The sequence below is a fragment of the Sturnus vulgaris genome, chromosome 4, assembly GCF_052056855.1.
Source record: "Sturnus vulgaris isolate bStuVul1 chromosome 4, bStuVul1.hap1, whole genome shotgun sequence".
NCBI classification, from domain to species: Eukaryota; Metazoa; Chordata; class Aves; order Passeriformes; family Sturnidae; genus Sturnus; species Sturnus vulgaris.
In genome coordinates this window covers 73,077,731-73,104,902 of record NC_142246.1, presented here as the reverse complement: position 1 = coordinate 73,104,902, position 27,172 = coordinate 73,077,731, and the positions used below count along the sequence as shown (strand labels likewise).

The following is a 27,172-nucleotide window of genomic DNA, read 5'->3' as shown; positions in this document are numbered from 1 at the left end:
GGATCGTGTGAGGGGAGCGGGAATTCCGTGTCCGGAATTTTATCAAAATTCCGCTTCCCTGCCTCTCCTCCCAGAGCCAAGCACTACCTCGGTGCTTCCTGAACTGCAGATGGAGTGAGAGAAGGTGTTTGCCCGGGGGAGAAATGTTCCTCCTAGGCCAAATGAATATTTTGAGATAAAAATGAGTCAACAAGTAGTGGAGAGACAGGGAAAAGTTTGGGAGCACATTTGAGGTAGTGCAGAAAATGAATTTTGATACTGAGGCAGTCAGTAGTGAACAGTATGGACAATCATAGCGGGGAAGGTCACTCCCATTTACCTGGAGGAGGAGTGGCCCAGGGAATGGCTTTACCTGGGATTTGGCTCCTGTAGGGCCTTACAGAATAAGCCATAATGCTCTGTGATTCTGTTCTCATTCCCCATCAACTCCATGAGATTCCAATGTCACTCTTGTACCTGCTGAAGTTTGTCCAATTCAAGGGGCTCCCAAGTGTTTTCTCTCTCCTGCTCATACAGAAATTTCAATCTTTTGGGGTGACTTGTGTCCCCCCTCAACCCCAAATTGAGTTCCCCAAAAAAAAAACCATACCACCAAGCCCATTTTTTAATCCTTTATTTCTCAATTTTCCATTTCTATTTTTGTCTCTCGCTGCAACAATAATGGATATAACAGAAATAACAAGAACAGAGGGGAATAAATGGAACGTGATGGAAAATGTTTAATTCTGCCATTTGAGCAGGACCCAGCTGGTGTTCACAATGTCTGGGAAGAAGCACAACCACAAGAAAATCCAGAGACTGGTGGGTTCCAGGATGTGTCTGCAGTATTGACAGGCTGAAATGTGACCACAAATATGGTTCAAGCAGCCCTTTTTCAGCTGCTCTGAGAGACTGCAAGAGTCACAGCATGTTTCACTTGATCCCATGGTTGCAGGGCTCTTTAAGATGCTCCATGATCAAATCCTCCTGGTTATTCACCCCCTTTCCTTTCCTAGCTAGCATGCCCTCCTCTGGAGCTGGCTGAGGAGCTGGATCCCGGGCTGTCTGGCAGTGGGCAGCTGGCAGGATGGAATTGCTTGTGCCTGGCTGGGAACAGCCCGCCCTGGAGCAGAGCTGGAGCTGGAAGACAGCCTGGAAGCCACGGCGGAAGTTTTCGTTGCAGAAGCCGTAGATGATGGGGTTGATGCTGCTGTTGGAGAAGGCCAGCCAGTGAGCACAGGGATAAATGTAGATGTTGATGAGCTGCAGCTGCAGGTCAGAAAGGCTGGCGTAGTCCGAGAGCAGCATCAGGGTCCACAGGGGAAGCCAGGACAGGCTGAAAAGCAGAGTCACAAGGATGAGCATTTTGATGGCTCTTTGTTTCCTCTTCCACACGCTGTGCCTCTGCTCCTGGCTGCGCTTCCCCGGCCCAGGCGTGGCTGTGTGGGAGAGGGAAATGCTGATCCTGGCGTACATGACCACGATGAGTGACAGGGGAGCCAGGTAGATGTTGGCAAAGAGAACCGTGGTGTAGATCCTCCTCATTCCTGGGTCAGGCCACTCCTCCCGGCACCAGAACACCGGGCGGGTGGCATTGCCCGAGCCCAGGAGCACCCGGAAATGCTTCTCCTCCTGCACCTGCAGCAGCACTGCCGAGGGACACATGATGGCCACGGCCAGGAGCCAGATGGCCACGATGATGGCCACGGCCGTGGGGACAGTCAGCTTCGGCTTGAATGGATGCACGATGCACCGGAACCTGCCATTTAAGGAATGCTTCGTTACCCAGGCAAGGATGCACACACATTTTAAGCTGCCTCTTTTTCCAAGAGCAGAGATGGAATCATCTCTTCATCCTCCCCATCAGTTGCTGCCTATGCTGCTCCACTTAACCAAGGCAGGTATTAACACCTCTGCTATCCAGCTTCATGGCTGAGGAACAAACCAATTCCAGGTAGGCTAGGATAGCCCAGTTCCACCATCTTTAAGAGATACTGGTGGAGGAACAAATTGCTCTTTACACCTGGCCACATTTTATTTTGCTTACCAGCCTAAGGAGCAAAATGCATCTGATTTATCGTGGTGTTGGGAGGGTTAATGAATGGGCTCAATGTGGTCAGGGGGCCAAAGGAGATGAGAGTGATGGCTACAGACTCTGCAGCATCTTACCTGTCCACGGCAATAGCAACCAGAGTGAAGACAGAGGCAGAAACAGAGATTCCTTGGACCATCCCGCTCATCTTGCACACCAGGCTCCCAAAGGGCCATCCTGCAAGGAAACAGGCAGTTGGAATCGCTGCCATCTCACTGCAGGACTCTGCTTAAAGTCATTTGCTCTCATCTCCCATGTCCTGAGTACAATTACAGATTCATGAAGTGGGTTGGGTTGGAAGGGAACTCCTAAAGATCATGGAGTTCCAACCATGGGCAGGGACACGTCCCAGTCAGCTCACCTCTGATGGCAGTGACTCAGAATGGCCACAGAGCCCCTCTGGCATGTGCCCCCTCTGCCCCACGGGCCCCCAGCCCACCTGCAATGATGCTGTCCAGGAGGGTGGTGGGCATGCAGAAGAGCCCCACCAGCAAGTCACTGACGGCCAGGTTCAGGATGAACAGGTTGGTGACCGTGCGCATGTGCTTGCTCCACAGGATGATGAAACAAACCCCCACGTTGCCCACCATGCAGAGGAGGAAGATGAGGAGGTAGGAGGTGATGAAGACAGCAGCCACCGAAGGCTGGTGGAGGTAGAAGTCCACGTAGGAGACATTTCCTTCCCAATAAAGGAACTTGTATGTCCCGTTATCATTCAGCACCTGAGGCCAATCCAACGAAGAGTTTGAGTCCATTTTCTTCCTTGTGTTCTAAAGTGCCCTAAAAGATATTTGTAAAGAGGTCATTTTAGTCTGTTTGCAATTGATCCGAAGGAATGTGATGATATTATTATTATTATGATTACTATATTAGCATTGTTACCTGCTTTGGGTATACTATGCTGAAATAAGTGTAAAGCTCACGTGCACTCTGGCAGAGGTGAGCAACAATCACTAAAAAGTCACTAATTTCATCACTGAAAAACAAGGGTTAAACCTTTCTGATATGGCACAAACCTTCTGCCTGCATCTATCCAAATCCAGTCCCATTTCATGAACACGAGATGGCTTTGTCTACAGTTGGTTGATTTAATTCCCTGCTCACAAGCTACATCATTCCAAGTCTGCAATCAAAAGGACCACACTGTGTTTGAAACATGCTGAGCTGCAAGACAGCCGAGTTCATTTCCAAGCAGGTAACTTGACGTGGAGGCAGCATTCCAAACTTTTTTCCACATCGATTTTTGTCTCCCAGATGAGGATGCCTAAAGAAGCAGGGGGTAGAATGTTCCTAACAAAAGAGCAGCAAAATTAATTGGTGGCAGCAGGCATGAAATTGAAGTACGAGTGCAGGTACTTTTAAGATGCTTCACATTCCTTAACAGAAATGGAATTGAAATTTTGGCACAAGTGTCCAAATCCTGATGAGCTTGTACAAACAGCAAAGCCTCTGCAAGTGCTTTACTTTTAGAAAGCAAGTGCAGTAAAAAAAACCCCTATTTGTTCTGCTGTGCCTCAGGTTTGGAGCAAGCAGAGCAGTGAAAACTCATCATGTTCTGGTCTCTTGTGCCTGTTTAGAAATCAGCAGCACTGCAGTGTTTTAGTGGGTCTGTATTTTACATACTTGTGAAATGCCTGCAAAGCCAGCTAGGAAGACAAAAATCTGGAGTCCCTCACCAAAAACTGACTGCTTGTAGGTTTGAACAAGTGTAGGAATAGCTGTGCATTCTGTGGGGCTGTCCTTATGGAGAAAGGCATATTTATGTTTATTAGTTTTTACTCAACATGCCTTCAAAATTATTGGAAATGTCTCTTATTGAAATGTCTCTTATTGAAATGTCTGATGTGCCAAATGCTCTGCCCAGCCAGAGCTCAGAGTCAGCCTCGTGAGAAGTGCTTTAATGCCAAATTTCCTGATCGCTCGAGGAAGCAGCACTGGTGCACTTGCACCCAAACCTGGGCTCAAGATGGGGAATGCTGGCAGAATGCAAATACAGCTATTTCACAATACAAGTTTACACTATTCCTTTAATCCCAGACCTGGAGTTGGGCTTTATAAATCCCAGGAGATGCTGTCTCACCCCATTTAAAAGCCAGCATTCCTCCTGCTCCCTTAGACTTACCATCACTCCCTTTGCTGCTCTTCCCCACAATATTGTTATTATTATTATTACTATTACCCACTAATTTTCTTTTGCTTCCCAGAGGATTTGTTCTAGGTAAATGCTGTGGCTGGGAAGATGGCTTTGGGCTCCCACCACATTCCCAGTCCCATGCCCAGCTGTCCCAGTTGTCCCTGTGCTGTCCCCAGCAGGTCAGGCAGAGGTGCCTTTCCTTCCTTACCTGCTGGAATTTGGCTTTTCGAGGGCACTCTGATGATCTGAGGCAGAAGTTCTTGGTCATTCCATGACAGGATTGTCCCTTATCACACTAAAAGCAGGAGGAAAAATCATTATTTTGGATACACATTTTGTGTTTTCTCTCTTTCTCTGACACTGTGTTGTGAAGCAGCAGCCTCTAATCTCTTCAGTAATGGTCTCTGGAACAGTCTTGGTTCATAACTGGTAAACAAGAAGTTGTAAACAGCCTTGAGTCAAAACTGGAGCTGAATCTTATCCCAGTTGCACTAATGAAATTTTGGCTGTGGCAGGCATAGGGAAGTGGCTGTACAAACACTGCAAATCACAAGAAAAGGAAAAGCTCCATGGATTTCTATTATCCTCAAGCTGAGGGGGAGGAGGATTGCTGGAAAGGGAAATTAAGCCAGTACCTTTTGTTTTCACAGGGTTCTTGCTGGCTAAAACAAGCAGTGATGAGCAACTGAGTAAGGTACAGAGGACAGAAACATAAATTATCTAAGAAAAGGAAAAAAATAATGCAAAACCTAATTGTGATAAGATGATAAATAACAGTAATTTGCTTCCACGTAACTTGATAAGAGCAAGGCCTCTCTTCTTCATTTAATGTAGCAGAGAAAATCTGCAAAGGAATAAATTGGGAGGCTCCCTGAGTGAAAACCTGCCCCAACCCATTCTGGGTTTCCAAACACATGAGGCTCAATCCCTGCTGGAATCCCAGTAACAGCCTCCACAGACAAATACAGAGTGTAACATCTCACAGCCTGACCAGGACAATCCTGCACCTCTGGATACAGAAAGTCAGTTTTCCATTGTTAAAGCAGCAGTTCCAAATGATGCAATTATTTTTGTTGGGCACATGGAAAAAATCCCCTGGGGCAGTCAATTCTGCTTCACCCCTGTGCCACAACCTGCTGGGTTTGTCATCTTGGTATCTTGATTTTTATGTGTGAAATACCCTCACAGAATCCTCTGAGGCTGAAACAAAAATAAGCAAACTTCAGAGACAGGAAGAACAGCAGGAGCATGTTGTTGTACATCAAGAACATTTAATGTGCTAAGTGCTAAAAATTTGTTCTTCCCTTGTCCTGAGCTCAGTAATGGCACAACAGCAGAGATTTCCTTGGAAAATGATCCTTGGTCTGCTGAAAAGTCAGAAAGTCCCAGAGCAAAAATACAGCCCCTGAATATTGGCAAAAAGACACTGGTCTGTGAGTGTCTGAGAAACAAGGGAGAGAGAAATTTATGGATCATCCTCTGCCCTAGGGAACCAAGAAGAGCCACGGACTAGAAAACTAAAATGCTGTTCCACAGGGACCCCGTGCACAGACCATGGGAATCTGGGCTCATCTTTGCTTCTCTTTCAGAGCAAAGGAGAGCTGCAGCCACACCAAATCCCCCATTCCCACTTCCTGTGGCTCAGGCACGGGACAGGGAGTGGGCAGGAGGTGTTTGGTCTGGGTCATGCAGGGCTTGAGTTGCCACAAACACACCCTGGGGATATTTGTGAATTAAGATAGAAGCACTTACTCTTCAACTATTTAGCTTTTTCATCCATCAATATTTCCATGATATTTTATATGACATACCTCAGAGTGGTTTGTCTCCAAATAAGCCCGAATATCCCAGTAGGTTTTCAGCTGGGAAAATGGAGCTGTGGAAGAAAACACACCAGGTGCAATCAAATAATTTTTTCATACTGACATTTACTTTCATAAAGAAAAACAAGTGCACCCCGAGAAGCAAATTTCTCATTTTGAAATGGACAATCCCAGGGAATTGTGCCAATTTCAGAGTTGCACACAGATCTCCTCTCAATGGGTTTAAACTGCTTATCCTCCCCTCAGAGTCATTTATCTGTACAGTCTAAGCTGGGGCCAAAGAAAATAGTTTGTCAAGGTATTTCTTTTTAAAAGACATCAAACTTCAAATGATAAAGAACAAGGCTATCAGCAGGATGACTGTCATAAACACAAGACTGTTGCAGATTACTCATCCACTTGAGCTGGGAATAGAAAACATTTCACTCCAAAGCCAAACCGCAAATGAAAATCAGGAGATGAAAATGGCAGGTGAGGCATTCACAACAAATTTGTTATGGCTCTATATATATATATTATGTATATACATATATATAATTTCCACCCTGCTTCATTAGAGCAGAGGCTGCTTACCTATTCCTTGATATTATTTTTTTTTTTACTTCATGCTCAGTCAACCTTTAGCCTTCTGAATATAATTTTTTTCTATTTCATGTGTCACAGACTGTTTTAAATTTTAACTAAAATCTCAACCAACTGCTCCCCGAAATCAGGTTAAAGTAAGATTTCCATACCCAGGCACACTTATGCACGCTTTATGGAGAAGCCTGGCAAGCATCAAGATTTTAGTTGCCTTACTTAGGAAGCAAGTTCCTGCTTTAAAAGCTTTCAGTTGGAAATTACTGAAGTTCTCCCGGGATCCAGTGTCCAAGTAGCAGTTTCCCATCCATCACTGCAAACTGGGCAGGGACCCCACGAAGTATCTGGACTGGTCGTGCCTTTTTTCCCTGGAGAGATGCTCTAGCAGCATTTAGCAGTGAGTGCTGGGGTTTAGTCTATAGGAACAGCTAAATCAATGATCCCTGCCGGGCTCTTAGCAGCACTAAATTCCCCACTAATGGGACATGAGCTTCCTAAATTGCACCTTTCAATCCAGCCTCTGCTCATGAGTCACTCCCTGACAGCCCTGTCATTTGGGGCACTGAAACTGAGAAGAACTGGGGAACAGGTAGAAAGAGGTAAGAAAAAAAAACCCTGAAAAGTGGGACAATCATGAAATAGTCTCAGTGGAGGATAGAATTGGCAAACAAAAGAAGTGTTTTAGGAGCCCATCAGCTAATTCACCAGCTACAGCAGACAGCACTGTCAGCAGCTAGTTTATGTACCCTCCCACAATGGGGGACACAGAGGATCCTGTAATCACTGCAAAGTGAACGACCAGAAGAAAACCAAACCAATCCCCACCAACAAAGGTTCTGTGCACCAGGTGATGTGTCTGCTTCCAGTGAAAAATGAGCAAGAGCCATAGAATTGTTTGGTTTCCATCTCTTTTTGCACAGAAGTCTCATTGCCCTCTATGAGACAGGAATGAGAGCAAACAGCCCATGACCTGGGCACAAGGGGCATCGTTACTTAGAGCTTGTTACAATAATCAGCATTTTATCCCTCACCCAGGTTCCTGGCATGTGGAATATTGGATTATGCCTCATGAGAAATTAGGCAAAGCAGCCTGACTGGCCCAAGGGCAGAACACGTGAGCTCCGTGTGCAGCACGGTGGGGTTGGATCCTTAACACTTCCACACAGCCCAATGTTGGATTTGCCCAGAGGCAACACCTTTAGTCTTAAATAACTGCAGGCCGCAAGAAGAGCTGCCTGTGAAGGTGACAGCAGAGGTTTAAATGCAGTGTCACTTGTCCAGAAAGACAATGGTTGTGGAAGGGCTCAACTCTCCCTGTACCTTTCTACCTTTTCTGACTGTTCCCTTTTACATCACCATCCACACCCACACAGGGACTTTGAGTACTCATTGATATTTTTTTCTGTGACCTGCTCTAAGGATTTGAATCCTTTTGGTGCTCTTGAATTTTCCTTCACTGCTGCCTCAGTAACTTGATTTTAATTAACACCAAATTCTAAGCCTTACCTGTTTAACATGGATAGGTACCTCTGATTGATGTCAGGAATTTGACATGCTGAGAGGTTACCTCGGAAACCTCTTGGTTTGACTCCAGTTGAAGCCAATTCTGTTCAGTAAATGACTGCAACCCACAGTTGTCCAAACAGCAAGGACTGGAACTAAGTTTTCCTTGGTAGGATTTTCATTTGGAAAAAAAACAGCAGCACAGGTTCATTCTTACAGGTACCTACCTGCCAGCCTCAGGAAATGCTCCTCCTTTGCTCAGTTACACTCAATCCCCTTTTTCCAGCAGAACACCCCAAACTGATCTCACTGCATTTTATGCTTTGCAGCCCATGGGGTGGTTCAGATTTAAAGGCTAACATGAGGTACTTCAAGCTCTAGATACTCTTCTCCTACTGGAGGTAGCTGCTACTGATAGAAGAGCAAAATAAAATCATGTGAACTTGTCTTAGTCACTGAGGAAAAAATGAACAGTCCCGGGCTCTTCTTTTCCCAATCCTGGAGCTCTGCAGAGCGGTCCAGCTCCCAGCCCAGGTGGATTGGCCCTCCCAGCAGCAGTGCTGTGTGTGTCCCTCAGCTCTGGAACCCCAAAGCCAGAGGGTCAGGGGCTCCTGCTGCCACCCCTGTCCCCCTCCAGTGCACGAACTGCTCCGTATTCCGGCCTTGCCCACCCCAGGACCAACTGGAGCAGCACAAGGAGGGCTGTTTGCAGCAGGCAGGTCCCTGGCATCACCAGGATTCCCATGCTGTGCCCCCTCCCAGTAAATCAGGGCACCTCTAGGCAGTGGAATCTGCATTCCAGCTCTCACACACACACAGACCTGTTGCTAGCAGAGCTCCTGCAGTTTTCCCTCAGCTCCCAGCTGCAGCAGGGAGGCAGGACGAGCCCAGCCCCAGCCAGAGGCAGCCCCCAGCCCAATCCCCCAGGGTACCTCACTTCCAGGCGCCGGAGCTCCAGTGCAGCCGCTGGCTCCGCGCAGGCAGGAGCGAGGAGAGGGCTCCCAGAGCCCCTGCAGCTCCTGCCTCAGGCAGGGAGGAGGGACAGGAGGAAGGAGGGAGTGGAGAGCCCAGCCCAAAGCCAGGCGCCAAGCCCCGGGGATTGAGGGCTCTCACCTGCAGGCACTGCTGGCTTGAGGGGGTTCCTGGTTGGAAGAGTTTCTTGGATATGTGCCACTGCAGAGCCTTCCTCTCTACTGTGTTTGAGGCATCCCTTTGCCTTGGGAAGCTCATTCCCAGGGTTAGGAACACACAGCTACCACCCCTGACACCTCCCCATCCATTACAGTCCAGATTCCTCCCGCTGCTCTGAGTGCTCCCAGCACTGCGGCATCTCCCGACTCTGCTCCTACCTGCTGAGCTCCAGCATTCAGATCCGGGCCCTCCAGACATTCCAGCTTTTACATCAGGAACTTGGGGGGGAAAAAACCCAGTCTGTGTGGCCCAGGTGAAACCAAGTGGCTCTTGTAGCTGAAATTGCAGGTTTTGCCTTATCTGCCTCTGCATAAGGATTTTCTGGAAAGAAGAACAGTATCCCAAGGACAGATGATAGAAGAACAGGCTTCCAATTAATGATTTGATGGATGTAGGAATTATTCTTGAATAGTAATAAATTCTCTATTTCTTACACTTCCCTTTTTATTCCACTCTCCTTTTTATTCCTGGAATAGTTTACAAATTCATCCTTTAACAAATAATTTGAATTTGAGAGAACAAACAATTACCCCAATACGAATTTAAACCAACAAACTTTTTTTCCAGCATAACTCAGTGTGGAATTACAACCACTCTGTATGGAATCATCGTGTGCTGTAAATGGAGGCTAAGAAGCTCCAGCCATGCACAGACATTTTGTTAAAAGGGCAGTTTTGCCACATGGGATGCAGCAGATGGAATCCCAAAATCCCAGGATGTTGGGGGGGCCTGGAGCTGGAAGCACTAAAAAGCCACCGATGGAGAAACCTCTGACCAAGAGAGGATCCTGAAGGTCCTGCATCCAGGTAAGAGGATTTTGTCTAAAATTCCTACCCCAGCTCTCCCTGCACACACACACACACACACTGCTGCAGTTCTCTGTCCCCCCATCGTTTTCACATATTCACATTGCCTCTACCTGGAAGGCCAGAACATGGCAAGTTCACTTTGGAGTCCAAAGAGCTTCAGATGGAGAGGTGTTATCCATGTAAGGGACAAAATATCCACAGTGCAGGGAATTGAGATTTGCAGGGAATCGCTTTCTGCTTCCCCCATACCCCGTGGAACATCAACATTGAATCTTCACCACCTGTCATTGCAGAATATTCTCTTTTTAGTAAAAAAAAAAAAAAATCTTAGTGAGCAGCAGGGCTGATCCGTGTCCCAGGACACTTCCATCTCTTTTAAAGGCCGGCGCCGCCATCTGCTGGGAGCAGAAAGAAGGACACGATGCAAAATAAATGCAGGGCGAGATCATGGAACCATCATGGAACGCCAGAATGGTTTGGGTTGGGAGGGATCTCAAGGGTGGTCCAGTGTCACCTCAGAGCCTGTTCAGGGAGGCTGCTGTCCACCGGCTCCTGATTGCAGATGGGTATTCAGGGAATGCTGGTTGTTTTTCCCTATGTTGGGTAATCTGGTCATTAAAAAGACTAACTGACCTCTTCCAAAGGGGAGCATATAAGCAAGAGGTGCCAAAAATTTTTGAGTTTCTTGGAAATGAAATCTCTAAGTACCTGTCTTAAAATGTCTCTGGATGGTCACTATCTGACTTCATGGACTGGTCACATTGTCCAGGTGTGTCCAGTTCTGCTGTAAATGCATTTATCCATGCCGTAATTTCTATTTTTTTCCTTGTAGAGAGCAGTGGGGTGACAGAGGGGCACAGGGGGAAAGGAAGGGGGGTGGGAGGTAGAGGACAGGAGGCCAAGGCCCCTAAAGCTCCTCCCATTGCCGGAAGGAGCAACTCCCACCCTGTGCACTTGGGTCTCGACCTCTCTCACCAGTCTGGGGTCTGCCCTGAGTCCCAAAACACAGGATTTGGGCTCTCTGGTCAAAGGCCTGGATGAGCCTCCTTTCACACTCCCAAGACAGGACTGGAGTGTTTCACAGTCCTATGATTGCCCAAGTGGGGCTGGTTCCAAACGCAGGACTTGGCCTCCATTTCTGAGCCAAAGAAAATGCCTGATTTATTTATTACAGGACCCCAAACTGGCCAAATTAGTCTGGTGCCCCCCCAGACTCAGGCCTCAGTTTCTGTTTACAGGACATGAAGGTGCCTGGCCCAGGCTCACCGTGGTTCTGATCCCCAAAACCCCACATGACTTGGGTCTCTTCCTTCCCAGCTGGGTCTGGAGCTTCCAGCCACTGGAAACGGGGTTGGAAACAGGGAATTTGGACCGTGAACCCCCAGCCTGGACTCCCCCTTGGAGCCCCAATGTGATGTTAGGAGACGCTGGAGAGCCAGTGTTGTTGGGACGTGAGATAAAGAGGAGGATGGAGCCCATCCAGGATACCCCAGCGTCCACAAACACCCCAAAGACCCCACTGTCCTGCCCCTCTCTGCTACTTCCTGCCCAGCCTGTGTCAGGGATTGCAGAAGAGGAGCCTGGCCACTGCCAGCCCTGTCCCAACCCACATCCATGGACCATGCCAGCACCCTCCACGGTGGGACACAGGTACCAGAGAGCAAATGACAAAGACTCACCAGCATCAACATGTTTACTTTCCACTCCAGATCAGATTTACTTCCTAAGTCACATCAACGTTACAAACACACCCTCCAGGCACCCACCCAGCAGTAAGGCACTTTTGGAAACACATAAAACATTTTTCCCAGCTGCAGGTGCCATCCCCGGGGTGTCTGTGCTCACAGCCTCAGCGCAGTGTCACCAGCTCCTCGGCAGAAGTGGGGTGAATGGCAACGGTGTTGTCCAGGTCAGCCTTGGTGGCCCCCATTTTGACAGCCACAGCAAAGCCCTGCAGCATTTCGTCACAGCCCAGCCCTTGCATGTGCAATCCCACCACCTTGGGAGAAGAAGGGAGAGGCCAGAATCCAGGGTGAACTCTTGGGCTTGGTGCTGGGGCAGCTGGATCCCAGCCCAAGAGCTGACCACATGGGGATGAGAGGACAGCCAGCCGTGGTCCCCAGTGCCCTCCACTCACCTTCTCCTCCTTGCCAGCACACACCAGCTTCATGACACACTTCACCTTCCTCTGAGTGACAGCGTGGTACAAGGGAGTGAAGGATGTGTTGTAGATCTTCACATTGTCCTTGCCATGTATGGCCACGGCCTCCTCTGTAGCAGAAGCCACAGCACAGGGGTCAGAGGGATGCACAGGGGGCATTTAAAGAGAGGACTCAAAGCCTTTTCGTCAAGACTCACTTGCTGGAGATGAAAGCAGCAGCTCCCAGCCAGTGTCCCCAGCCCCTTCACCCCCTCCACGCCCTGTGTGTCCCCACCTTCAGTGAGTCCCACGGTGCCGATGGGCGGGTGGCTGAAAACCACCGTGGGGATGTTCTCGTAGTCCAGCCGGGAGTCCTGCTTGCCCTCGAAGAGCCTGTGGGCCAGCTTCCTGGCAGCTGCGATGGCCACTGTGGGGGGGACAGGGAGCCTGAGCCACGGCACCGTGTGGCACTGAGGGGCTGTGCAGGGAAGGAGGCATGGCTGCAGTACCTGGGGTGAGGAGGGCTCTCCCACAGACATCCCCGAGGGCATAGATCCCTCTCCTGGTGGTGTTCTGGTACTCATCCACAACCACGTGGCCCTTGGGGTCCACTTGCACGCCCTGCCATGGCAAACAGCAGCCACATGTTGCTCCAGGAGGGATGGGATGGCCCATGGGGCACCTGTGCTGGTGGCCATGGCATTCCCAGTGGGAGGCAAGTTGTGGGAACACCATCCTGTGACAGGCTCTGGAGACCCAAGGGAACCCCAGAGACGCGTGGGCATCGTCCCACCAGCACAGAAGGGCCGTGCTGCCATCTCACCACTTGGTCCAGGCACAGCCCCTCGGAGTTGGGCTCCCGCCCCACGGCCCACAGCAGACAGTCCACGTCCCGGATCACCGCCTCCGTTGGCTTGTGGCCAGGCACTGCCGAGCTCACTGTCACATCCAGCAGCCCACATGAAGACTTAGTGACCCTCTTGACCTAAGGAGAACAAGAGCAGCAGGGGAAAATGCAGATGGCTTTTACCTTGCAACAGGTGACAGCAGCCATGCTGCAGAAGCGGGGATGTCGCCAAAATCTGCTCAGCAAGCAGCACCCAAAATGGAAGCTTTGTCCCAGCCCTGCCTCTGCAGGAGGGATGGGACAAGCTGCAGGGCCGCTCTGTGCTTTCCCACCTGTGTGTGCTTCCAGACATCCACCCCGGTGTTCTCCAGCTCCTGGGTGCAGTTTGAGCTGATCAGGGAGTCAAAGGTTCGCAGGACCTGGGTAAGGATCCCCCCCAACCCTGTCAGATGAGGGTCTGCAGGCAAAGGCACCACCTGGCAGCTCCTCCACCAGCGTTTCCCTGCTCCTGGAACCCAAGACGTTTGGGGAGCTTCTGGTTAACAAACGTCTCTGTTTGTTTCTGCATTATTTTCTTTTCCCCTCCTTCCTCATTTCAAGTTGTGACTTGAAATAAAGCTCAAGGGAGCTGCAGAAATGCCGAGCACACAGGTGGATGCTGCTAAAACATGTCCCCTCCACCCTCTCCATGGCTCCCATGCCAACTCAGACCCTCCTTTACCAGGAACTGACAACCAGAAAACCCCAGCAGGCTGGGATGTGACAGCTGGGCAGTGGCACTACCTTGTCGTGGCGGATGAGCAGGGATGACTTGGAGCCCAGTGTGGAGAGGATCCCCACGATCTCCACTGCAATGTAGCCGGCCCCGACGATGACGCTGCGCCTGCGGAGAAGTGACAGTGCCGTGTGCAGGAACCTGGAGCTGGTGCTGCTGGCTCTGGGGGATGCATCCCACTTTACCTGGGCAGCTCCTCCAGCTCGAAGAAGCCGTCACTGGTCATCCCCAGACTGGCACCTGCAAAGCAGAGACCCTTTCACACCCTTCACCTGTTCCCCTTCCCCTCCCAAAGCCTGCTTTGCTTTGCCAGACCTCTCCCCAGGCTAGGAGCCTGGGCAATTTCATCAGGCTCACCAGGAATTTCGCTGTCAGAAGGGACAGCTGGGCGCCCACCCGTGGCTATAAGGATGTGAGGAGCTGTGTACTTTTTCCCATCCACTTCGATGGTTGGCTCGGGATCAGCGGTGAACTTGCCATAGCCCCGGATGATGTCAATGTGAGCCTTAGGGATAACAGTGACATGAGGTGTGGGAGGCAGCTAAAGGAGCCAGGACTTCTCCAGTTGGAGGACACCCATTAAGGCTGGAAAAGTGGCCAAAAATCCATCACTTTTGCCACTCAGATTCCAGGATAAACACATCCCATGATCACCTTTTTAACATTGTTCTCGTAGATGTCATTGAGGCGCCGCACGTAAGCGTCACGCTTGTCCTTGATGGTCCTGGAACAGAGCAGGGAATGCCATCACTGCCAGCAGGTGAACCTCTGAGCTCAGGAAGAACGTGGCACTCAGTGCCATGGTCCAGTTCCCAAGGTGGTGGTCGGCCAAAGGTTAAACTTGATCATCTCGGAGGTCTTTTCCAACCTTAATGATTCTATGATTCTGTGAACCCAACCCCTCTGGCACGTGTCAGCCATGCCACAAAATAAAATGGCTCCCTGTGACCCTTTCCCCACCAAAGCAAGATTGCTGTGCCTGCCTTCCCTGCGTTTGTCTTTCCAGAGTCTATTCCCACAGCCAGTTTGTCACCCTCTTATCCAGAACACAGCAGCAATTCTGGCCCTGTAACCAGCTCTGTATAACCCATGGGAGACTGGAAGTGGGCAGGGACCCCTTGGAAGTGGACAGTGGGCTGCTCTCCATGGGACACTCCCTGGAAGATGCAGGTTTCCAACTGGCTCTTTCCTTTCTTACCTCCAGTTGAACTTTACACCTGGTGTTTCAAAGCCATAGTCAGCGTGATCATGGACAAACTCTGCATGGACTGCCGTGTTCCACATCACCTGCCCACACAAACTACAGGTTGGCTCAGGTAGACTGCTTGGATTCTGGGAAAACCCCTGCCAGGCTTCCTGACCCTTTGCCCAGAGAACCCATGGGACACGGGAGTGCCCACGGCATGCCAATGGCTCAATATTCTCCGAGGCCCTGCTTCCTCCCCACACCCTGTGCCAGCACCTCCCTAGGATTTGGCAGGCATCCACACCTGACCCAACCCACGCCGCCAGGGGTGCCACCGGAGCCGGTGGCAGAACGGCCTTACCTTCTTTGGCACGCACCCAACATTGACCTGGGGGAAATAAGAGCAAGTGTCAGTGTCAAGGCCCAGTTTTCCAAAGGCAATGCTCCAGAGAGCATCCCACATCAGGCCGGTACTGCATCTCAGCTCTCTGTTCAGGGAAACAAAGGCAGGATTACGGTTCCAGGCAGAACAGGGGTGTAACCGCCTCGGAACGCTCAAGGTCTTGCGGTTTGCCCGTTTTCCTTCACTTCCTTGAAAGAGAATATGGAAGGTGGAGCCTTCAAACACAGGGTTTTTTCCATAGATACTCAAAAAATTACTAGGAGAAAGGTGCTTGCCATCCCTTGCCTGCACTTCTAGGAATACGGTAATTTTTCCAGCAGAATGCATTAGGGCATAAAACTAGAGCCTGTCCCTCGCTTGTTTGGGGAATCAGTTTCTTTTTCGGCTTGTCACCAGCTCACCATGCTCTTGAGTTCTGCTTTACCGCTTTGCAGTTGTGCTACACAGACCCAGGATCCGCCGGCATCCTGTCACCTGCCTGAAAACGGCTTGGAAACGGCCGCGAAGAAGCTGGTGGAGATGGAGGATTGGGATCCGTCCTGCTTCAGCCTGACAAGGCAGGTCCTTGCACAATGCTCGGACACCAGGAGGGCGATTCCTTCTCTCCGGCTTCCCGCACCCTGACCCTCCCCGGGGGCTCCGCCACCACGGCCCGCTCACCGGGGCCAGCACGGGGGCACCGGCCCCGCGTCGCTCGTCCCCTGCCCCGTCCCTCCCCGCCCCGGGTGCGGATCCGCCCGCAAGGGACTCACGCAGGTACCGCCGAGGCGCCGCGGCTCCACCAGCGCGACCCGGGCACCGAGCTCGGCAGCTCGCCGGGCCCCCGCCAGCCCCCCGGAGCCACCGCCCAGCACCAGCAGCTCGTAGGCGGCCGCCGCCATCGCTCCGGGCTCGGTCTGGCCCCGCCCCCGGTACCGCCCCGGCACCGCCCCCGGCCCGGCCCTGCACGACACCACGTGTTGGGGCTGACAACGGCGAGTTTATTGGTTCGGGTACAGCGAGGAGGATTGCAAGCACTTCCAGGACAAATATACAGAGGGGAAGTGGGGGGAATAATAAAACAAAACAAAATATCCCAAAACAAACAAACCAAAAAAAAAAAAAAAAAAAAAAAAAAAAAAAAAAAAAAAAAAAGAAACCAACCAAAAAAAAAAGGAGCAGGGGCAGGATCAGCACAGAACGGGAATAGAGCTAAAAAGGGAACACTTTTATCTGGGTTATGACAACGTACTCCCAAGCAGGAATCACTTCCTTTCTCCAGTTAAGTTGAGCGGTCTTTCCAATAAAATAAAGAGTGGTGGGGGATGAAGTTAGTGTGCACTTCCCTGGAAAACAACCTCTAATTCATGCCAGTTAAACACTAGAACTAAAAATGTACAAAGAAGCGTCAGAGGAGATGAAGTGTTGTTAAAGAGTTACCTTTTCCTCTCTGAACAGTCCAGAAAGAAAACAATGACTACAAATACAGCAGGCAAACTGACTTTCGGATTGATGGGCATGGGAGAAAGAGAGAGTGTTGTAAGGAATTCAGTCTCAAGTTGTGCTAAATGCTCTTTGTCCTCTGTATGGCACATTTTGGTCCATGATGGGGATTTGAGTTGAGACGAACCCTGATTTCTTACAGAAACGTGTAAATATTGTTGCTTTTTTTAAAATGCCAGGTGTTCTTCCTTCTACAAAGGTTGGGAGAGGTTTATAGGAAGTAGTCTGGGGTACGACGGGTAACATGAGGCTCTCCACGACGAGGTGCTGGGTCAAACTGGAGGCTGCAGGAAAGAAAAAGGGATCACTTACCCTTCTCCACAACTCATTTTCCAGTGCCACGGTAAGTATCAGGCTTGTTCTCCTGCTGGTAGTGCTCTACTCACCCCAGCTGCTTCCACATTAAACATTGCAAGCCCCAAAACAAGAATTCATGGGAGTTAAAACTCATCAGAGTGACCCAGCAGCCTGTTACTGCTTTCTCATGGGAGCAGCTGAAAGCACAATTCAGACCCTCTTCCCCCATCTTGCAAAGCTCAGTGCTACTGAAGATAACAAATACATAAACCCAGGAGTTTTTACTCTCTCCATCAAGCTGAGGCAATAAAGAGATGGAAGTGCAAAAGCTCCAACTCTCCAGACAGCCAGGAAGAGGAGCTTTTAGGAACTTAAGTCATCACTTCTTTTAAGGCAGAGCACACGTTAATCCCAGAATGGTCTGAGCTGGCTTTTCATGGAAGACCCCCTTTGGGAATGATCAGCCATCCCTCACAGAGTGATTATGAAGAGAGCCCAGCCCAAGCCAGGATACTCACAAAGAATATTTTAAAGTGTCATCTAGCTCCATGATAGCAGCCTGGTTCCCACAGCGGTAGCAGTAATTGGGGGCACTGAAGATGGTAACCACATTCCGGTCGTGGCACCAGTTATAACCCTGCCACGGAGAGAGAGAAAAAGAAAAGGTCTCTGTTAAACCTCAGCCTGTCCAAAGTTCCTCTTCAGGCCTCAAACTCTCTGAGGCACTTGTGAAACTGGACACTTCCTGAAGTATCTCCAACTGACTTAGCTTCATTTCAAAATACGTGCTTTGCCACAAGAAGCAGCAGCAGCAGGTACCTGGCAAAACCAGCTTCAAGAAGCGTACAGGAGATCATCCACTCCTCACTGGTATATTATGGATTGTACCACTAAAAAGCCTTGGGATTTTTAGGGATGCCTTCGGCTTTCATCCCCCACAAGTGACAATTTGCCTGCTGAATGCCAGTGACTTCTGACACACAGTTCTGCTTAAGGGATCTACCTGCACTAGATTTTAAAAATGCATCTGCTCCATTGACCCACCTGGCATTTTTCCAGCAAGACATCCAAGAATAGCCTGTCGACAGCCAAAAACGGCACAATCCCCGTCACACCTGACTGCCAAGCACTATGGGACAGGCTGTCGGATGTAGCAGCAGTCAAAGCAAGAGCAAGCCAGCACATAAGAAGATTATTCCTGCCACAAATAGGGCACGACACAGCCCCTTTGGCAGTTGACTTGGAGGGGGAAATTTGCTTGGAAAGGGCAGAACATGCCCTTATTTAGGCTGCAGGTCAAAGGACGTCATTTTATGTTGTTGTTCTCACATAACTAAAGCCTCTCTTTGGTACTGACCTGGGTAAGATTTAGATGCCAACAAACCTGGGCCTGTTTTGTTAACCCTGGCTAGCAGAGTGCTTGCCCTACCTCCATGACCAGCTGGTGAGCACGGGAGACCAGTGTGAGACCATTGGCATGGTTAAAGGTTTCAGAAATATCCTGCCCAAAGGTGTAGCCAGCACCACGTGGAGAAATGCCCCAGCCGCCACGGTCATCCGGATCCGACCACAACAGATCACACATCGGACCCTGGGGAAAGATTAGGAGGTCTTTGTTAGATCATTGGCAAGATGCTTAAACACATCTTATTGACAGTAGCAAGGCTGCCAGCAGGCCCTTCTTGGTGCAAGGCACGTGAGGAGTTTACTGAACACACATCTGCGAGCCCCAGCCACTCCCAACACAACTTCCAGCTGCCCCGGGAGCTCCAAGCCTGGGTTTTCAGTCCAGATTTCAGGCCCCAGGAAGCTGAAACAAGGTGAAACACCACAGGAGGCTGGGCTGGCTGGGAAGGAAGGATGGTGTCACAGTGTGGCTTCATATGGTGGTTGTCAGTTCACAACCACATCTGTGACGATACTGAAGATAGTAAACACCCTCCCCTGCCAAATCCTGCTCTTTGAGTCAGACTGAAAGCCCAAAAAGCCCACGATTCTGGGGAAAACAGCTGTGAAACCCCCACAGCTCTCCTTATGTAGGCTGCTGTAATCAAAGCACACTGACTTATGTGTGTTTTGCCCAAATGTTCATCTGCTCTAGATCCTGGAACGACCATAATCCATGCATAATCACGTGTTTAAATTGACTGCAATGTGAGAAAACATTTGTATTTTCCACTGGTAGATATTTAAGTTTCTGAAGCATTTCCTTCCCTATTACCTCGTGTGGAACTTCCTGCAGGCGGTCCAGAGCCCTGATATGATCCAGTGTATCTATGGATGGAGAGAGGCCACCGTGGAGGCAGAATATCTGTTCCAGAAAGAAAAGAGCAATCCAGTAAGTGCATATTGTTAAGCTAAGAACAATCTCCAAACCAGCCGGGTTTAACTCTGTTAACACTCATTCACAACTGCAGGCATCTCGCCCTTGGCTCACACGTTAAAGGAGCTTGTCTGGGACTGCTCCTGTGGATGTCAGACAACACAGCCTGCAGAAGTCTGTGGAAGGGAGGGTGTTCCTTAAGCCAGACTTACCTGGCCGTCTACTAGAGCTGTGAGTGGCAGGTAATCAAACAGGTCTGTGAAGTACTTCCAGACGTTGGCGTTGCCGTACTTGCGCAGGCACTCGTCGTAGAAGCCGTACACTTGTGTGATTTGCCTGCTCTCGTGGTTGCCCCTCAGTATCGTGATGCGCTCCGGGTACCGCACCTGGGGGGGAAGAACAGGCTCCCTTAGCACAGGCACGGAAACAAAGAGTCATGGAATCTCACAAGCAGCAGCCAAGCGCTCTGTTCCCAGCACGTGCCCACTGGCACGGATCGATTTACACCGGCTACACTCAAGCCAAGGGAGGGGAAAATTGTCCGGGAGAAAAAGGCTCCCAACTCCAAGGTTTTGCCCTGAATCTCTCAAGCCGTACCTTCAACGCCACCAGGAGAGTCACCGTCTCCACTGAGTAATAGCCTCTGTCCACGTAGTCTCCCATGAACAGGTAGTTTGTGTCTGGAGACTTCCCACCGATCCTGAAGAGCTCCATAAGGTCGTGGAACTGCCCGTGGACATCCCCGCAGACGGTGACGGGGCAGCGTACCTCTTGCACATTGGATTCTTTTGTAAGGATTTCTTTAGCCTAGCAAGGAAACACATGGAGGACAAAAAGGTAGGAAGCTCCTCCAGAAGCAGGTGATGTTATTCTGCTCCATTCCCACTGCTGAAGCTGACCACTGGAAAAACAGTTTGGTGGGTGAGCACAGACAAGGGGTGTTTCCCAAACCCCAGTGCATGGAGATGAGCAGGTTTGCTACAGCGAGGCCAGATTCCCTTGCCCAGGGCACATTTCGCCTGCCAGAATTCCAACCCTCTTCCAAGCATAACAGTTTAGCAACTTCTACAGGCAAGTCACATACAACTGGAAAGCAAAGACAGAGGCAATTGAAACATATGGAGCCACAACTAGCTTCCCTGGCTGTACCCAGCTGGCAACAAAACGACCACAGATGGAGGGATGGCATCCCTGGATTTAGTCATCTCTTCTTCCACACCCAGCAGTTCCTCTGCTAATTATGACCATGCAATGTAGCCTATCTGCATCACCTTATTATCCTTATCAAATACCAGGTTTGTTGTGCTGCCTCCAGCTCACTGACTGATGCTGATCAGCGCTCCAGGCACATCTGAGGCACAGGGAACACCCACGGGATGGCTCCATCTGATCCAAACAAAAGGGCTGGAAGATCACCAACACTGAGCAGTCACAAGCAGGTGATGATCTGGGTATTCCCTGCCATATCACTTAGCTCAAGCTGACCTAAGACTCATCCTGTGCTGCCAGAAGGGAGCCGCTTCCCAAGGATACCCTGAGGATGCCTGCATTCCCATTCCAATGTTTGCTGCCTTGCCTCTTTCAGGAAAAACATGGATTTGGAAGGAATAACTCAACCCCAAGCAGTTTGGACAGCTTGGACTGCATCCAGCAAGCTCTTTGCACGTAACCTAACCTGAGGGGTCCTTAAAGTCACATCCTCCCCATGGACTTGATGACACAGGCTCTGCCTTGCACTTCCAGCATGACTGGGAACTGCTGAACATGTTGTATTTGAGCGCAGTAGTAGCACTCAAATTCTGCTCACACATCTTGAAAAGCATTTATAGCGCCTTCTGAGAGCTTCCACCCTCTGGAAGAGACAAATATAAACCCACAAAACAGCTGCTCCGTGTGTTCTGACTGTTGCACAAAGCAACAGGCAGGGGTTTGTTCCAAGCTGGAGCTCAACAGGGCTGCTTTTCCACAGGAACAGGGCAAACACGCTCACTTTAAATCTACCCTGGGAAGGGGGGCCAGCCCACGGACTGAAATGCTGGTGCTAGGAGAATCCAGAAGTTTCCCCTGATGAGGAAGGAGGAGCTGGCAGGTGACGAGGAGCAGCTCCTCTCGCTGCCAACCAGCTGTTCCCCTGCAGCCCATTTTAGCTCACCCTGTGGACACTCATCCGTGCACGTGGACAGATCCAGTCTGTCATTTTAACTCTGCAGAGCTGGTTTAGATCAGGCTCGGGAGTCCCAGTTTGCCCTCACGTGATGATTTTCTAATGCAGAACAAGACTTTCAGAATCTTCAGCATCAATAAAAATACCCCAGAAAAGCAGTGACTAACCAGTGCATCTGCCTGCAGTGCGAACACTGGAATCAAATGACTTAAAATAAAAAGCACTATTACAAAGCAAAAATAAAAACCTCTGATGCAAGCAGGCTGCCTGGCATCATCAGCACTTACTTAATCCAGGAGGCTAATAAATAACTATGACTAAAAAGTCAAAATTTAGCTACCTTTGTTGCGGAAAACAGTGACTAATGGTATCAGCTTCCTGTGCATCTGTCCCACTTGCGCTGGATGAAAACCATATCCAGGTCAGGATGAAAAGCAGCAGCTTTTAGGTGCTTTTATTAAATAAACCTCCCCTGTGTTAAATAAACCAAACCAATGGTTGTCGTGTCTGTGCTCAAAGAGCCTTGGAAGAGCAGCCTATTTGCTGGCTTTGAGTTTGCCCATCACCTCAACTCCTTGTTTGTGCTTTTGAGTAGTCTTGGAGAGAGGAGAAACTCCACTCCTTCTGGAAGATTCATTCCCTCAGCTCACTCTGACCCATAGAGGCTCGTTCTCTGGCAATTTGAAGCCAGGGCATGGAGTTTGGCATCAAAATCCACCTGAACCTTCATCCCACCAATCGCCACAGAGCAAACTACTGTGCCAACAGGTGGGCTGAGGATATGAAACCTCAGGGAGCTCGGCAGGAAGGAGAAGCAGCCAGGTGAGATGGAAGCCAGAGACATGGCAGGGATGGAGCTGTCTCACCCTTCAGGAATAAAGCAACAGCAGATACTCCAGAGCCTCTGCCAAGGTGCCCAGGTGCTCCCAGAGGTACCTGAACCAGCACCCCCCAGGATGAGCATCATCAACAGAGATAAAACATTCCTGGCCACAAAATAACACTGGGTATTTCATGCAATGGGACTGTGTCCCCTCTCACACCTCCAAAGAACAAGGAGGGGAAAGAGAAGCTACAAGGAGAGGGATGGTCATGGATGGCTGCTTGTTTATTTCAGGAGACAGCATTCTCCTTGCCTTCTTTCATAGCCCATTTCATCATCTTGGTGAAAAACCCTTTTGCCTGGATTGAGAAGGATGGCCCTCAACTCCCTCACCGGCACCCCAAAATGTGCAAGCCCCAGCAGTGATCAGAATTAATCCTTCTATCAGCCTCTGAAATTCTGCACGATTTGAGCTAATTTTCAACACCAACAGAATGGGAACAACGTCATCACACTGAGAAACAGTGAACCACATGGGGCTTATCAGCTGCCTAGATGTTGTTACTGGGCAGGTGAAGACACGATGGCACTTCCACAGGTACAAATTTCAACAACTTTTTTAAGAGTGCATAATCATTAGGCACACCTTCACTGTGTGCAATCCTTCCTTCATCACTGTCCACTATGCCAATACTTAAAATCAAGAATGACCCACACAGACAACTCTGGGATTTTTCTGGGTTTGTTTTTGCTCCTCCCACTTCATTTAGATTTTTTGTTTTAGTACCAAGTTGTTCCACAAACTGAAACCTGAGGCAAAAGGTACTACTGTGCTGGGCCTCTTTGAAATCAGCCCCAAAATCAGGAGTGCTAAGAAGTGTTCTGGAGAAAAGGAATTTTCAAATATAATTTCAAGGAAACCAACTAAACCAGCTTTGTGGCAGGGCTGCACACCCAGAGGTTTCTGTAAGCTCCTCTCCTGGGTGACACAACCACTCCCCAAAACTTAAACAAGCCAAGTCAGTGCAGGGCACAGTGTTTCCTTCATGCCCCAGTCGTTTCCATCAGTTTCCAGCAGCCTGGAAGAACGAGGTGCTGTGACAGATGACACACCTACCTGTCACCTGCCTCCTGAAGGACAAACACCCTCCCCACCTCCAGCTGAGCTTTCCTATTCAGCTTCTCCCGATTTCCTGTGTGTTCAGCCACAATCTGCTGGCATCATTCTCCAGCTTCCCAAAACACAGCGGCCACAACTCCAGCTTCCCAAACAGCCACAGCTCCCTCACAACCGATGGAGCTCTGGAGAAAGAGCCCCAAAACAAAGGCCCAGCATGGGATTAAAAAAAAATGAAAAGGGGGGAAGAAAACAGAAGCTGTGTGGGGGTCAGGGAGATGTCAGGATCACTGCTGGAAGAATATGTTAAGGAAAAGCTTCCCTCGGTCACAGACTGCAGTGTTGAGGGAGTGTTCACAAAGAGCCTTTGGACTGCTCAGACAACACCCAGCACAGTGTAAGGACCTTTCTCCTGATGGAAAAAAAAGGCTCTTGCCAGTCTCTGCTGAACAAATCCAAGCAGGCATTTGCCAAGGCCTGTCCAAACCACCGTCCAGAATAGCAGACCGTGTCCTTTATCCGATCATTCCTCTTTCTATTTTGGTCCCCCTCAGCAGGCTGTGAGGCTGTTTGGGTCTCACCTCTGCCCGCTCTGCTTCCCGAGATCCCACCTCCGAAGTCAGAGGGTTTCCTCACTGACTTGGGGTTTATTTTTCAGCCTGGGGCTCCTCCATGTTGTGTAGAACACCAGGCCGTGGGATACCCACAGGCACCACCCCGGTTTGTCAGTGCTGGATCCTCCAGAGGCAGCAGCCTGGTCACCCCATTTCCAATCTCAAAAAAACCACCCCAGTCATCCAGCGCCGGATATCCCACAGGCACCATCCCGCTCTCCCAAAATCCACAGGCCCCAGCCGCTCTATCAGTGCCAAATATCCCACAGGCACCACCCGCTCTCCCAGTGCCCGATATCCCACCGGCCGCGTCCCTGTCTCCCAAAACTCGATATCCCACAGGCACCATCCCGCTCTCCCCACGCCCGGTATTCCAGAGGCACCACCCCGCCTCCCAATGCCCGATATCCCCCTCCGCCGCAGGCCTGTCTCCCAGCGCCGGGTATCCCACAGACACCATCCCGCCCTCCCAACGTCCGGGCCTCGCACTCACCTTCTCGCAGAGGCTGCGGACCTGGCTCTCGCTCAGCTGCCGGCACTCGTTCAGCTGCTCGATCCATTGGTCCAGCTCCTTGGCAAAGCCCTTCTCCTCCATGGTGGGGGGGGCCGGGCGGGCCCCCCGAGGCCCGGGCCCGCCTGTGGGTGCCGGCGGCGGCCGGGGACGCGCGGCCCTCTCGGGTCTGCTCCGCTCCGCGTAATGGCGGCGCCCCCCGCCTGCCGCGGTTGCTGCGCACTTCCGGCCACGCCCACAACCGCGTGCGGCGCGCGCCGACGCTTCCGGCGCGCCGAGCCTGCCTCAGAGCCACGCCCCTCTCCCCGGCCCTCCCCCCATGGCCCCGCCCCCTCCCTCGGGCCCCGCCCCGCTCCCCTCACGGCTGCGGGCGGCGATGGCGGCTGCGCTCGTTTGTGCTCGGCCCAGCACGGAGCCGCCTGCCACAGCCTGCGCTCTTCTCTCCAAGGAAAAACGAATAAAATGCTCCCTTCTCTCTAAGGAAAAAGGATAAAACCACGCGGTTTTGCGCCCGCTCTGGGTGTCGAGTCGCAAGCGTTGGCAGCAGGGCCCGGGAATGTAGCAATTCCTGTCTGCCTTTCAGTAAATGCGCGTTATTAATTCTTGCACCATATTCCCGTGCAATATTGTGGAGCAATACTCAAAACTGGAGCACGTGTACGATGATGTACCAAATAGGAAACATGATTAGTCAATATAAGCAGTAGAAATTAATACATTTGCTTACAATCTGGCACTCTTACTCATCTTGCCCTCAGCTTCAAACAGACCTGTACAAATTTCTACCCACACTGCTCTTTATTTATCTCCTTTGGACTTGTTGTACTGCCTCCCCTATACCCAAATGGAGTAGTAATATCATGACAGTGATGTAAGAACTGAGGCTATGACACTGCTACAATCTGGAGTGCCCAGCCCAGGCAGCAAGGATTTTAGGAGACCCCTGAGGGGAAACTTTCCTGGGATTTTTAGCAGGATAAGATAGATCAAGTCCATGTGGTGTGTTTTTTCATGTCAGATGGGAAGGCTGAGGTTTGCTGAGGAGCTACCTAGGGTGTCCTACCAGGAAAACTGATGTCAGTCACGGTTCCCTTAATCTTTGCTAGGTAAAACAGACAGACTTGTGGACTTCATCCTGAAGTGATGGAAAAAATTTAAAGGATTCAAAACATCACATCCCTGAAGGGAATTTTCTAACTAAAAATACAGGTAGCATAGTAAAAGAGAGCAATTTATATAAAATACAACTTTGTAGCTACTGTTCTAATGACAATTGCTCACCATTCCAGTTCTCGGGAAAGATAGCTGCCAGGAACAGCTCACACTCCTCTGGATGTTTTTTTTTTCTCATTTGTTTTCCAAAAGATCATTTTGAACCATATTGCCCGTGTCTGTGACACTGCAGCAGAGAATGGCCATGGGATAAGGCAAATCCTGCCTCGTGGCAGTGGACAATAAATCTTCCCACCCCGGAGCTTCCCAAGGACAGCACGCACTCCATGCCTTTAGGAGCATAAGGGAGAGCAGCACCCCCCATAAAAATCATCCCTGGCTTGTCCAAAACAACCCAAAAAAGGGCATCCCGAGCCTCAGGAGGTCAGCCTTAAAGAAATGCTGAGCAGCTTTTATTCTATCTTTGAATTTTTGAAGGTTTCCTCGTGATTTAATTTGAGGAAACAAAGTATGGACATAAAGACACGCAAGCTTTGGTGATAAGTTTCTATTTACTGATTCCTTGCCAGCGTTAAAATGTTTAATGGTCAAAGCTTAAATGGAAAGATCGAGCTGAGATATTTCTCTTGGCTCCTCGTCAGAAACAAAGAGGTTTCTGAGGAATGGATCCTATGGCAGGTCCTCAGCAAAGGACCGGCCCAGCCGTGCAGCCTGAGCCAGGACCATGCTCAGAGCAACACAGACGTGGTTTATTGGAAAGAGGGAGCTCTTGGGATGAGCTGTGGATTTTCCTGCAAAGGAGTGGCAGGGACAGAGCCTGCAGAATCTCCCAGCAGCAGTGGGGGACATTCATCAGGCTCCCTGGCAGGGAAAACTGACAAGCCTCACTGAGAGGGAATTAATGAAGGCAGGATTTTTCCACCACCTTCTCTAAAATCTCATCATTTCTGTGCTAGAACCCTCTAAAAAGGCAATGCTGGTAAAGTGGCACAAAAGGCCACTTTATTAAAAAACACATTAATGTTGGCCGGGTAACATTAACCACCCCAAGGGGTACCTTGCTTTCTTATTTTTGTGATTTTTCCACTGAAACTCGGCTTTTTAGGGTGTGATGGAAAACACAGGAGAAAGAAAAAGCAGAAAAAATTACTACACTGCCTATGGAAGGCATTGCCTGGACTTATCCACTGCTTGCTTCCCAAAGACT

The 27,172-nt window shown here is 50.1% G+C and overlaps 3 protein-coding genes across 11 annotated transcripts; all 3 read right to left on the bottom strand.

Moving 5' to 3' along the window:
• Positions 1-597: 597 nt before the first annotated feature.
• NPFFR2 (neuropeptide FF receptor 2) lies at positions 598-10,192 on the bottom strand. Of its 7 annotated transcripts, none has more exons than XM_088164320.1 (6): positions 9,460-10,192; positions 6,017-6,081; positions 4,414-4,500; positions 2,511-2,851; positions 2,149-2,248; positions 598-1,738 (listed from the first exon to the last, which is right to left on the bottom strand). In XM_088164320.1, exons 4-6 carry the CDS (start codon positions 2,824-2,826, stop codon positions 913-915), a joined length of 1,242 nt encoding a protein of 413 aa, XP_088020446.1. In that variant the 5' UTR covers positions 2,827-2,851; positions 4,414-4,500; positions 6,017-6,081; positions 9,460-10,192; the 3' UTR covers positions 598-912. The 7 variants fall into 7 exon arrangements, with proteins under 7 accessions (XP_088020446.1, XP_088020447.1, XP_088020444.1 ...); XM_088164321.1 differs by lacking the exon at positions 9,460-10,192 and adding an exon at positions 9,043-9,436; XM_088164318.1 differs by lacking the exon at positions 9,460-10,192 and adding an exon at positions 3,088-3,361 and having other exon boundaries at positions 6,017-9,020.
• Positions 10,193-11,785: 1,593 nt separating this feature from the next.
• Positions 11,786-16,358, bottom strand: GSR (glutathione-disulfide reductase). Of its 3 annotated transcripts, XM_014884867.2 has the most exons (13): positions 16,214-16,358; positions 15,420-15,446; positions 15,071-15,159; positions 14,527-14,596; positions 14,230-14,377; positions 14,058-14,112; positions 13,881-13,980; positions 13,430-13,516; positions 13,074-13,235; positions 12,760-12,871; positions 12,546-12,677; positions 12,248-12,381; positions 11,786-12,109 (listed from the first exon to the last, which is right to left on the bottom strand). In XM_014884867.2, exons 1-13 carry the CDS (start codon positions 16,340-16,342, stop codon positions 11,960-11,962), a joined length of 1,395 nt encoding a protein of 464 aa, XP_014740353.1. In that variant the 5' UTR covers positions 16,343-16,358; the 3' UTR covers positions 11,786-11,959. The 3 variants fall into 3 exon arrangements, with proteins under 3 accessions (XP_014740353.1, XP_088020441.1, XP_088020442.1); XM_088164315.1 differs by lacking the exon at positions 16,214-16,358 and having other exon boundaries at positions 15,420-16,120; XM_088164316.1 differs by lacking the exons at positions 15,071-15,159; positions 16,214-16,358 and having other exon boundaries at positions 15,420-16,121.
• Positions 16,359-16,420: 62 nt separating this feature from the next.
• PPP2CB (protein phosphatase 2 catalytic subunit beta) lies at positions 16,421-24,962 on the bottom strand. The gene is made up of 7 exons (XM_014884943.2): positions 24,775-24,962; positions 20,161-20,370; positions 19,776-19,949; positions 19,462-19,551; positions 18,670-18,831; positions 17,759-17,877; positions 16,421-17,227 (listed from the first exon to the last, which is right to left on the bottom strand). Exons 1-7 carry the CDS (start codon positions 24,874-24,876, stop codon positions 17,155-17,157), a joined length of 930 nt encoding a protein of 309 aa, XP_014740429.1. The 5' UTR covers positions 24,877-24,962; the 3' UTR covers positions 16,421-17,154.
• Between the last annotated feature and the right edge of the window lie 2,210 nt (positions 24,963-27,172).

Bases quoted from the DNA above. Each gene is read 5' to 3' on its own strand.
- NPFFR2 (XM_088164320.1), bottom strand. From the start codon at position 2,826: ATGGACTCAAACTCTTCGTTGGATTGGCCTCAGGTGCTGAATGATAAC. The intron at 2,249-2,510 runs GTGGGCTGGGGG...GTTTCCTTGCAG, and splicing joins CCTGGACAGCATCATTGCAG to GATGGCCCTTTGGGAGCCTG. The intron at 1,739-2,148 runs GTAAGATGCTGC...CTTAAATGGCAG, and splicing joins GTTGCTATTGCCGTGGACAG to GTTCCGGTGCATCGTGCATC.
- GSR (XM_088164315.1), bottom strand. From the start codon at position 15,788: ATGCATTCTGCTGGAAAAATTACCGTATTCCTAGAAGTGCAGGCAAGG. The intron at 12,872-13,073 runs GTGAGATGGCAG...TTGCCATGGCAG, and splicing joins GGCTGTGCCTGGACCAAGTG to GGCGTGCAAGTGGACCCCAA. The intron at 12,382-12,545 runs GTGGGGACACAC...CTTCTGCTACAG, and splicing joins CACCGTGGGACTCACTGAAG to AGGAGGCCGTGGCCATACAT.
- PPP2CB (XM_014884943.2), bottom strand. From the start codon at position 24,876: ATGGAGGAGAAGGGCTTTGCCAAGGAGCTGGACCAATGGATCGAGCAG. The intron at 20,371-24,774 runs GTGAGTGCGAGG...TTTCCTTGCTAG, and splicing joins TCCGCAGCCTCTGCGAGAAG to GCTAAAGAAATCCTTACAAA. The intron at 17,228-17,758 runs GTGAGTATCCTG...TCTTTCCTGCAG, and splicing joins GACACTTTAAAATATTCTTT to CCTCCAGTTTGACCCAGCAC.